This window comes from Gopherus flavomarginatus, chromosome 6, assembly GCF_025201925.1.
Source record: "Gopherus flavomarginatus isolate rGopFla2 chromosome 6, rGopFla2.mat.asm, whole genome shotgun sequence".
Lineage (NCBI taxonomy): Eukaryota > Metazoa > Chordata > Testudines > Testudinidae > Gopherus > Gopherus flavomarginatus.
Genome location: NC_066622.1, coordinates 102,568,519 through 102,580,743, shown reverse-complemented (window position 1 = coordinate 102,580,743; position 12,225 = coordinate 102,568,519). Strand labels below are relative to the sequence as shown.

Here is a 12,225-nt window from a genome sequence, read left to right as displayed (position 1 = left end):
GCGTGACTGGGGCTACTCCAGATGTGGCTTGGGTCGGCTGGCTAGCTGGGGCTATTCCAGACGGGGCTTGGGTCGGTTGGCCAGCTGGGGCTCCTCTGGCAGTGACAATGGGGGAGTGGCTTGGGATTCTGGCCAGCCAGGGGCTTCTCTGGCCACTGGGGGGTGGGGGGCTCTGGCTGGAAGGGGAGGTGGGGCTCAGGACCTCATGTGGAAGGGGTGGGGCAATGGGGCTAGCCTCCCCAAATGGGGGTGGGAGTCTGTAGCCCAGTGGGCCAACTTACCAGTATTATATTCATTGCTTTATTATTTTGCTTTATTATATTTAGTAGTAATGCAAGGAACCTACAGGCTTTTTATCCTGTAAGATTTGGCTTTAGTAGATAGTGTGAGGCTTGACGCCTATAACCTTTGGTATAGATAAACTTAAGCAACTCATAAGTTATAGGGAACTGAAAGTAGCATGCAAGAAGGCGAATTTGGTCCAGAATACTGACATCAGCCACCCACAGAACACAGCTGACCCCAGCACAGAACACAGCTGACACCAGCATCCAGAAAGTTCCGGACAGGGCCTCTGACCACAAAGCTGCCATGACAGAAAATTGATGTGTATGCTAATAGGGTAACATCATACATATACTAACCTCTAGAAACTCCTTAAGGGAAGGAAATACAAATAAGGACCTCTATTGAATATGCATTGGTCATGGCAGTGTCAGCGTGACCTGCTATAAAAGTAGCAAAGAATCCTGTGGCACCTTATAGACTAACAGACGTTTTGGAGCATGAGCTTTCGTGGGTGAATACCCACTTCGTCGGATGCACGTAGTGGAAATTTCCAGGGGCAAGCATATATATGCAAGCAAGCTAGAGATAACGATGTTAGTTCAATCAGAGAGGATGAGGCCCTGTTCTAGCAGTTGAGGTGTGAAAACCAAGGGAGGAGAAACTGTAGTCCAACTACAAAACCAGCTTTCAAACAAGCTCACTTTAACCTTTTAGCTAGATGAGAAGTATTACTAGCCTAAATCACCAGTCACTTCAAATTTGCCAACACAGTTCTGTGGAGTGGCTTACAGCAGCAATAAGGACTGCATTCTAATCTTAGGTTTCAGAGCGGTAGCTGTGTTAGTCTGTATCAGCAAAAACAACGAGGAGTCCTTGTGGCACCTTAGAGCCTAACAAATTTATTTGGGCAAAAGTTTTTGTGGGCTAGAACCCACTTCATCAGATGCATGGAGCGGAAAATACAGTAGCAGGTATATATATTCACAGTACATGAAAAGATGTGAGTTGCCTTACCAAGTGGGGGGTCAGTCTAATGAGACAATTCAATTAACAATAGAATACCAAGGGAGGAAAAATCACTTTTGTAGTGGTAATGAGGGTGGCTCATTTCAAACAGTTGACAGGAAGGTGAGAGTAACAGTAGCGGGCAAGTTTCTACGCAAAAGAATAAATGGACACAAATCTGACATCAGGAATTATAACATTCAAAAACCAGTAGGAGAACACTTCAACCTCCCTGGTCACTCAATAACAGACTTAAGAGTGGCAATTCTTCAACAAAAAAACTTCAAAAACAGACTCCAACGTGAAACTGCCAAACTGGAATTAATTTGCAAACTGGATGGCATCAAATTATGCCTGACTAAAGACTAGGAGTGGACGGGTCATTACAAAAACTAATTTTACCATACTAATTTCCCCCTACGTAGCAAAAATATAAAACCCCCTAAACTCCCAAGAAACACAAATTCAGAGTCCCTGCTCACCCCCTACATTATCCAACTTCACAAGCCTCTGACTCTTCACAAGCCAGAGAGGGGAAAAAAAGGGGCTCAGTGAACAAACTTGTTCTATTATGGACCAAGGAACAGAGTGAATTCCAAAGGCAGAAGTGCCCTTACAGAGAACATCCAATGTTTGCACATTAAGTTTGGTTTCCTGTTAGCATCAGAAGAAATATGCATTTACTGGCCTTGTCTCCTGTATGCCAGCAAAGTATGAAGCAGGGGCCCAGCAGCATTAGCAGCCCATAACTCTTATGCCACCAGAGGTCTGTAGCCAACCATCATTGCCCCAAATGTAGTCAGGGCTGGGTGGGAGATGCACTATTTCACACATCTTCCAGCTAACTATCACTGATAGGTCTTAATATGAAATCTAAGCTATAATTCAAAGCTGCCTTTTCCTGATGAAACCCCAGGGAAAGGAGGTAGCAGTACAGTTGCTGCTCTTTCTAAGGGGTGAATCTCTCCCCTGTAGCAGTTGTCCCCATGCGTCACCATTGTATATACAAAATGTGGAATCCTCTCCCCATTGAGTTAATGCCAAAACTTCCATTGACTTCCACAGGGCCAGAGCTTCACTTAAAATCTCTGCTTGTAAGTACAGTACTATATGAAATGGTCGGAATCATAAAATGGAATAATCATTTCATGCTTTCTATAATGAGGCTCTCTGGGAAGGACTAGCTTTATATTTTAGTAAATGGTTTCTACTTTGCAGGCATTTTCTAGGAAAGCACAGTTTGATTCGAATAAGCAAAGACATTCGGACTATATACTGAAGTTTGCATGACAAAATAGCTGGCACTGTTAAATGATTATTAATTCATTTTCAGTACACTTGCCATATAAATTTGATTTACAGTAAAAGAAATAATTACGTTTAGGTCTGATCATTTGAAATTCTGGCATTGCACTGGTGTGTGCCTATCAGATACCTGCAGGGCCGGTGCAACCATTTAGGCAACCCAGGCGGTCGCCTAGGGAGCTGGGATTTGGGAGGCGCCATTTTCCTCGGCAGCAACCGCAGTGGCCGGATCTTCGGTCGCACCGGTCACCTCCAGGATTTAGGTGGAGGGAGCTGGGGCAGGGGAGCACGGGGAGGGTCACCTGCAGCAAGTAAGGGGGGGAGCGGCACACAGGGTAACTCCCCGCCCCAGCTCATCCCTGCCCTGCCTCCTCCCTGAGCACGCCGTGGCTACTTCACTTCTCCCGCCTCCCAGGCTTGTGGCGCCAATCAGCTTAGGTGTTGCAAGTCTGGTTGGCAGGAGAAGTGAAGCAGCAATGGCGTGCTTGGGGTGCTCGTGCGTGGAGCAGGGGTGAGCTGGGGTGGAGAGTGAGGGAGCTGCCGTGGGGGGGGAGCACCTCAGGGTACAGGTGCAGAGAGGGACGCAAGGCGGAAGTTTCACCTAGGGCGCGAAACATCCCTGCACCGGCCCTGACTTCCCCAGGGCTATATTTTTATTATTAAATGTTTATATAGCACCATAGCTTTGTATGGTATTTATGAAATTCCCTCTACTTCTTGTTTTTGGTGAGAATCAGAATCATCACAAGGACTCTCTGGCTTATAGTTTTTCCTTATTCCTCAATAGAAAGCTTCTCGGCTCTCTGAGCTAAGAGGTGAAAACATTATCTAAAAGTTGTATCTAAATTCCTTTACTGAAATTAACTTTTTAGCGGTAGTGTATATCTTTAAGATGTTCCCCTTTTTAGATTCAGAATCACATCAGTCATCCTGCAGTACAATTCAGAACTTGCAGCAAGGCTTCCAAGGATCATTTAAATTCTTCTCTAAAATCTTTGGGTGTGTTTCATGATTGTATTATTCCAATTCTACAGTGATGTGATTTAACTGAAGAAGATGGAATTACTTCAGTATACAACTGGAGTAATGCAATGGTAAATCAGGCCCTTAGTTGAAAATCATCTCTAGCTGCTGCAGAAGTGTCTGAAAATCTGTTTTATGTTTATGTATTAGCTATGTTAACTCATCTGCATGGCCTGAGGTTAGAGGATTTATGTGGTGAGGCAGGAAAATATCTAGGGTGAATAACTTTAGGACCTTTGTAAAATACCAGTGCTCTTATGACAGTGCCCCAAAACTAATAAGTAGAATTGAGACTTTGGAATTTGTCTTTAAACAGCAATAATTGCTTAATTTCACATTGACTTTAGAGAGGTTGTGTATAACTAGGGATTTCTGTTGGAGCTAAATGATCCAGTTTTTCAACTATGTTTGATGTTCAGTAATCCATATATTTTATTTTAACAGAAATGTGTTGTTAAAGTAATTGAAATGGTTTCTTCTCTCATTCACACTTGTTTTGCACAAGTGTAATTCCCAGGATTTCAATGGAGCCACTTTATACTTCTTTAATGATAGGAAAATCAGGACTATTTAAATTTATGTTTAATGTATTGCTTACATATAAACGTGTAATCAGAGGAGTAATTCCTTGTGTGAAAACAATTGAAAATTATTCTTTCCAAAAAACCAACAAACAAACAAAGGCCACTTAGAATAGCACTTGCATGTTTACAATGTAGCAAACACAACTATTTTGATTATTATCTTAGCATTTACATTGCTACTATGACAATTATATTTGTGAAAAGAAAATAAATATTAAAGAAGAAATAAATCTGTAAATATAGTGGAAATATGGAGACGAGACAAAATATCCAACCGTGCAAAATGTATTTCAATTTTTTCTGTAAATTGGTCTGAATCATGGGGCTTTGTATACCACCAAAACCAACATGCATTACAATAATTCTTCAGTAACTCTACGTAATTCCCCCCCTGCACAGATATAAAGCATTAAAATCTGTGAACTGCAGCTAGCTAAATCTTGTTATTTATACCAGATCTTCTGTTGTTTTGGACTCCCCAAGTACAAATGCCATTTATACAAATATTTAATAGAGTCATTAGACTCCGGGGAGAAAATTATCCATTGGAAGTATGAGAAAGAACTAAAAAAAATGTGTTTCAACAAATTGTTATTTCAGAAACTTAGAAACCATAGCTCCATTACTGTAAGATGCTGAAACGACTCTGAAGAAGTGGTGAGAACCATTAAGTCAAACAGGAGATGCAGAAGGGGCTCAGTACCTTATAGGCAGGACATTATAGTTAGGATTGTCAATCTTTTCCCCTCCCCCCCTTTATTTTAAAAACATAATTTCATCAAACAACATATATTTATTTTTAAGCATTTTGTTTAAAACTATTTAAATTTTCCTAGTTGTGCAAAATTATGGGGGGAGGAGTCAAACAATTAACCATTAAAACTCATATTGTCAACATCAGGTTCCAAAATACAGTAAATAAATATCCTTAAATCAAACTCTAATACATTCTCAAACAGCATTTTTTCTTATGTTTAAATTTCAGTTATTACCAGTGGAAATAATTTGTCAGTTGGCATGTATATGGTGAAATAAACATATACCAATAAAAATCTACTTATTCTAAACCTAATTATATTTGCTGTGGAGAAGTCCAATCAGAAGAATACATGTGTCTTGCATATGGCATAGAAACAAAATAGACGTGAACATTGTTGTTTGATCATATTGACAGAGTTTTGGTGTTTCACCCTTATAGCAGTCTGTCCATCAGTTGGCACACATAGCAAAAGATAAACAAATTTACTAGTACAAAATATCAAAAACAGAGAATATTAATGTGATGAGACACAAAAGACGAAAAAAAATATGGCAAGTTATTAATGGAGAAGGAAGGCAAAAGCAACGTTTGTAAAATTAGCCATTAAAAAGAACCAGTAAGACACAGAGTAGACAGGAAGGGATCATAATACTACTTCTTTAATACCTTTTTGCAATAATATGTATTAAAACAATAAGATGTTACAAATTTACATACGTATGTATCATGGTATACCAACATTTTATTTTAGTTAGACTGGAAAAGTGCTGTGCACTACCAGCACAAAAAAACCTGGTCTACTTCTATTTTTTTTTAAACTAAACAAAACTTAACCTAATTACATCCAAGTTGTTGATCTGGTATAACTACCTATTTTTCATAATTCATGCTCTGCAAGCTCCAAAGTAGCTAATTAATTATTAAGGGATAATGTGCATGGTAGAGTACTAAATGGCTTTTTCGGGTGATTAAACACTGAAGTGAGGTTGAGGAGTTTGATAACAGCTAAAGCCACTTATTGAAAGCACAGTCCAGTGCCATGTACATTTAAAGCGACTAGAAACAAGAAAATTCATTCAGCTTTAACATATATATTTAGGGGAAGGCGTTAGAGGAGCTTAATTTGAAGCTTGAGTTAGAAAGTTCTGTGCTGTTGTGTTCTTGGACTTTCCATTCATGTCACATTGGAGTGTGGTTTAGGTGAATATTTATTCAAAGAGGTACAGAAAGGAATAATTGTTTTAGGAAGTAAACTGTATAGAAAAAAGGATGAAATGTTAAATTAAATATAATCAGTAAGGATATGGTCCCAGTAAGGATTTCAGGATCATTAGGAGTTGATATTGGAACCCTTCATTCCTGTGGATTCATTACAACAGATGAGGATGGCTAATTTCAATCTGAACATAAGGGACCTGGGAATGGCTGTCTACACAGAAAGGATCAGAGGTGAACAATGCTCATGGAGAAATCTTAGAAGCAGCCAGTTCTGAGGCGAAGGGTTGGCTTTTGTTTCTCTGGTCCACACTACAAACTTTGGTTGGCACAAGATACGTTGGCATACAGCTGCCAAAGTTTGTACGTCACTTGGGCATGTGCATACTTGGCTGCTTGTACGTCAATGCAAGGTGTGGTGCATGACAGGTAGATAACTCAATGTGCCATGCACTGCCATCCACCACAATGTCTTTGGGGAAATTTTTGCTACGTATTGTGAAAAATAGAATTGACTTCCCCAGGGATCTTTTGGAGCATGGACTCAAGTTACCAGCATGCAACTTTCTCCATCCCATATTGCTACACATATACCATAATTTTGTGCCATTTTTTGAAAATCCCACAAATCTGCATGAAATTTTTTGGTGCCCACTATCTCTGACAGAAGCCTGGAGTCCATTCAGCTTTGCACTACCCTCATGAACATTGCAAATATTGGATGAATGATTCTCCTTTATTTGCAGACACACAGGAAGTACTACAACAATGGGGACATGACAATGTCTTCAAAGACAGTTTGCAAAGGGAAATAGCAAAAAATGATTCAAGGTTGTTGGTGTTCATTGAGCAACTGCAGATGATGGAGTGCTGCTTCTGGCCCGAAGAAATGGGCACTGACTAGTAGGACTGTCTCAGAACGGAGTGATGAGCGGTGGCTGCAGAACTTCTGGATGTGAAAGGCCACATTCCTGGATCTGTGTGCTGAGTTCACATCAGCCCTTCAGCTCAGGGACACCCTAATGAGAGCTGCATTGGCAGTGGAAAAGCAAGTGGTGATCACATTCTGGAAGTCTGCAATGCCAGATTGCTATTGGCCAGTGGGAAATCATTTTGGAGCTGGAAAATTCATACTAGGGACTGTTATCATGCAAACATATAGCATCATTAATTGTCTCCTGCCACACATAACTGTGACTCTTGGCAGTACTACTTGATGGCATTCTGTGCCCAAAAAATTAAAATTCTGCACACAATATTTTAAAATTCTGCAAATTGTATTTGTCAAATAAATGTGGATGTTCCAGCATGGCATTGAGGAGCACAGGCCACTGGCTGCACAGAGGTGGGACATCACTGTTCAGCCCCCGTAACCCCCCAGGACATGGACTCAGCAGTGAGGCTGCATCCAACCCTGACATAGTGCAATGATGGGACCTGGCCCAGAAACACCCCAGGTCCCTGCCCATCCATGTCAGGTGCACCAGGTAGGCTCAACAAGCCAGGATCCAAGTGTGGAGGGGCTTATTGTAGGGGGATCTAAGTGTGGGTTAAGAGGGTTCTGTGTGGGGCAGTTTGGGTGAAGGCAGCTCAATTGGGGATCTGGGTACAGAGGGGCTTGTAGGAGGGTTCTGGGTGCAATAGTAATGGGACTCTGTGGGGAGGTCCAGGTGAAGGTGGTTGGGTCTCAGCATGGGGGATAGAGCTCAGCAGGGGGGTCTGGGCGTGTAGGGCTCAATAGTGGGTCCAGATACTGGGGAAGTGGTGCTCAGTGGGGTGGGGATGCAAGAGCAACTGGTTGGGGCTGGGTGGGGTGAGGATCTGGGTATGGGTGGTTCATCAGGGTGATGTAGGTGCTGGGAGAGTGGGGCTCACTGGAGAGGTTCTGAATGCAGGGGGATGGGGCTTGGCAGGATGATCTGGATAGGAGGGAGTCTGGATGCAGGGGGGTTGGGCAGATGGGGGAGTAGCTCCCTGTACAGAGATCCTTCCCCCTGCAGCTGAGGAGTGATGGGCACAGAAAGTGTGGGTGTGGGTGTCTGCAGAGCTTCCTGAAGCCAGGGGAGAAGTCTGGGGGTAGGTCTGACCCGGCGCCAGATGCCATGCAGGGGAAGAGGAAATCCTTTTCTCCCTAGTCCAGCCTGGCACGTGGTAGGAGCCCACCTTACCACAGAGTACATCAACAGAACAGGCTGTTTTTCTATGGTTATACAAGCAGGTGTGGATCACCAAAGATACTTCACTGATATCACTGTGGGCTGGCCAGGGAAGGTGTATGATGCTAATTTCTTTGCTCTGAGTAGAGTAGAAGATAAACTGACAATCAAGTTAAATTATTCAAAACCACGTAGCAATTTACAGTGTGGATAAATATTAACCAAGCACTAGGTTAAAACCAACATGCTGATTTCATATATGACCACAATTAAATCTGAACTCTCTGGCACCCAGAGAGTCACTTAGATAGCAATGGAAAGGCAAATGTGTAAGATATTGTTCCGTGATCACATAACAAATGAGGAGATCGGAAGGCACAGATGCAACTGATATAGTGCAGGCGATGTACAATGCAAAGCAGAAATGGGTGGGTCATGTTGTTCACAGGCAAAAGAATAGGTTAGTGGTGGGCAACCTGCAGCCTGTCAGGGTAATCTGCTGGTGAGCCACCAGACAGTTTGTTTACATTTGCATGGCTGCCCACGGGTCCCAGTGTCCACGGTTTGCCATTCCTGGCCAATGGGAACTGCAGGAAGCAGCAGCCAGCATGTCCCTGTGGCACTTCCTGCAGCTCCCATTGACCGGGAACAGTGAATCACAAATGCAAATGTAAACAAACTATCTAGCAGCCTGCCATCAGATTACCTGACAGGCCACATGTGGCCCACAGGCTGCAGGTTGCCCACCGCTGCAATAGGTGAACAACCTGCATCAATGACTGGATACCTAGAGACCACAAGTGATCACTGGGCAGACCGAAAATGAGCTGAGCTGGTCCCATGACAAAATTCTTTGGCCATAAATGGAAAGATCGTGCTTGCAACACAACAAATGGTGTGGCATTGACTTGCATTCATGGAGGGACAGATGAGGACAAGTCAGACAAAGGCGGACAAATCTTAACTCACATCTCCAGAGTTGAAAGTTTAGTTTAAGACTCTGCAATGTGGCTCTCACATACAAGCTTCTATTCCTGAACTAAAATACCAGTGATCTACCTCTCCACACCATCCTACCCAAACTACACAAAATGAAGGAAGAAGGCATTTTTGGCACAAAAATCAGCTCATCCACAGACATGAAAATTCAAGGAAGCAGACACTTGATAAAGGAATCCAAAACGCCTTCCCAGAAAAATGTAAGACCCCACAAGTCTAGAACCCAGTCCTGCAGAACTGCCAGGCTGCTTACAGTTCTATACCATTAACCAACAACAGCTGTGACCAGTTTGTGAACCATGTGGACATAGACCCATGGAAAGTCCCACCTCAAAAGGGATGACAAGCAGCAGCCTTGTGGCTCCTGACTGCCTTCACATCCTATATAAATCTAACAGGCATTCCAGGAAGTGTCCAGGCAACAACATGGAACTTCTGTAGCAGCCATCGATATTTCTTTTCCCTGCTCCTGAACTCCTGGCTTCAACCTTGGCTTGAGCTAGACTTCGCCTCCTGACCCAGAGCCTGAAACCTGACTACAAACTCCTCCACTACTAGCCTCAGATTTGCCCCTGCTCTGATCTGGGTCCCCATTGCCCTTGTTGGGATCCTGACAATATAATTGCATCAGACAAGTTGTGACTAGTAGCAAAATAAACAGCAGTTCTTATTAAGAATCTCTCATATAATACTTCATTAGTGGATCTTTAAGCACTTTACAAATAGGAACATCATTATTGCCACTCTTTACAGATTGGAAAAGAGAAAGATGAGGTAAAGTTAAATGATCAAGTTCTCACAGCCAGTCACTGGCAGAATAAGGACTAAATATTGTAAAAGAAGCACAAAATAAGCTATTTTCTTTTGTAAGGCTGTGCCTTTATGCAGCAGAAATTGAAATATAAGTAGTGTGCAGCATCAGCACTTAATGCATAAGAATGGTTAATAAAATTACAATTTATGCGACCTTAAATTGAAATGTGATGGTGTCATTTTTTCAAACCATTCCATTAAGTATTTATTCCAGCCTTTTGGGGATCATAAAGAATTAAATGTTTACTCATTTATGAAGTATTCTCAGATCTGTTCCTGTAAGTAATAAATCTATGAGCAAGCACATAACTGTGTAATTGCATGCAATTGCAAAGCAATTACAATAGTGATACACCGTACATTTTAAATAGGAACAAGTTACTGCTACAAAAAGGCAACAGCTTTACATAAAGTGAAAGTGAGGATAGGACAAACTACAAGGAAAATAAAGATATTGCTTTTGTGCTCCTGCATCCTACTGGAAGACCTCTAAAGGTTACTGAGGTATTGTATAAGAGAGAAAACGATGTTATCGACTGCAAAGTTTTACTCTTACCTTTACTCTCACAGTGACAGTAGCAAGTCCTGGAGGCATAGTTCCTCCGCTATCAAAGGCTTCCACTAGAAAGGTAAAGGTTGCCTCTGTTCCAGAGAATGACTCATAATCCAAGGATTTTAAAAGTGATAATTCTCCTGTGAACTTGTTCAATGAAAAAAACGGCAGTGCTTCCTGGGTTCGTATTCGATAGGTAACATTTGAACCAAGGTCAATATCCTTTGCCTACAGCAAAAGAGAATTTACTTGAAAACTAAAAAACTGAAGAGTCACAAGGAAAAACACCAGCTCACAATTTTTACAGGACATACATTTGATTTATTTGATATTACTAAGAACATTTGCTTTCTTTGGTGCAATTCATATTTGTTTTTTCATAATTTTAATAGTTAATTTTAACAAGATATATTTTCAGTAGGCTTGAGGAAACAAACTTTTTTCAAAACCAACTCTGCTAGTCAACAGATGCTGCTTTTAAGATACGTTCTACTTGCCTAATTAAGAGATTTGGATTAAAATTTTGGAAGGACATTTGAACTCTTTGGGGCTAAAAGAAACTGGCAATATCAATATAGTAGAACCTTACTGGAGAATGCAAATGTATTTTAGTAATGAAATTGACATTTAGAAAAATCTCACATTGTAAAGTATTTCAATAGTACTCTACTTATGTTCTGATTTTCCATCATTGCTTTTATTATTTAGTAGAAATGTAAGTTCTATATGTCTAATATTTTTCACTTGCCTGTCCTATGCCAGATGTCCCATTTTCACAAAGAGAAAAAGGCTTTAAGGAGGTTTGGGTATCAGTTCTCCATCCACCTTTTTAATCTCTTATTTTGGTTTTAATGGCAACCAGTTAGATGAGAACAGCCTCACACAATAAGATTAACAAAACACTTTCTTTGACCCAAAGTGCCTTACCTCTATTCGCAGAAAGACTGTGCCAGGTGGTAGGTTTTCTGGAACACAGACAGTGTAGGAGGCATTAGTGAACATAGGGCTGTTGTCATCAATATCCAGAACTTTGATTGCCAGAGTTAATGTTGAACGGCGGGGGTCCACAGCTCCATCTGTTGCTTCAACAGTAAGTTCATAATAGTCCCTTATTTCTCTGTTCAGTTTAACTGCTGTGTAAATGCTACCATTTGATGTGATGCGGAAAATATTTTTGAAGTTTACCAAGCTGTAATGTACTTGGCCATTTACTGCAGCATCTGGGTCTGTAGCCTAAAAGAAAAGAAAAGCCATATTGTTTTAAAATACTTTTGAAAGATATGTGTAGTAGATTCAGACATGATCAGTGAGCCTTTTATTCGACTTTCTAATATAAAAGAATCCAAAGGACATTGAAGTCAATGGAAGTCTTTCCATTGACTTTCGTGGTTTATGGATGAGGTTTCAAGTTTCCACTTACACCTGACATGAAAAATGTCATATTGTTACTTTCTGTATAGTATTTATTTAGTTTATGAAAACTGTTAGAATACGTATGGAAGGGATTACCTTGGAAAGTGAGGA

At 41.2% G+C, this 12,225-nt stretch overlaps 1 protein-coding gene across 2 annotated transcripts in view; it reads right to left on the bottom strand.

Annotated features, from left to right (window-relative positions):
* Positions 1–12,225, bottom strand: part of PCDH15 (protocadherin related 15) — a 1,406,570-nt gene that overhangs the window by 229,857 nt on the left and 1,164,488 nt on the right. For both annotated transcript variants that reach the window (XM_050959272.1, XM_050959271.1), the window contains 2 exons: positions 11,629–11,934; positions 10,705–10,929 (listed from right to left, as the gene is read on the bottom strand). In XM_050959272.1, the coding sequence (XP_050815229.1) occupies positions 10,705–10,929; positions 11,629–11,934 (531 nt within the window). The remainder of the gene's footprint in view (positions 1–10,704; positions 10,930–11,628; positions 11,935–12,225) is intronic.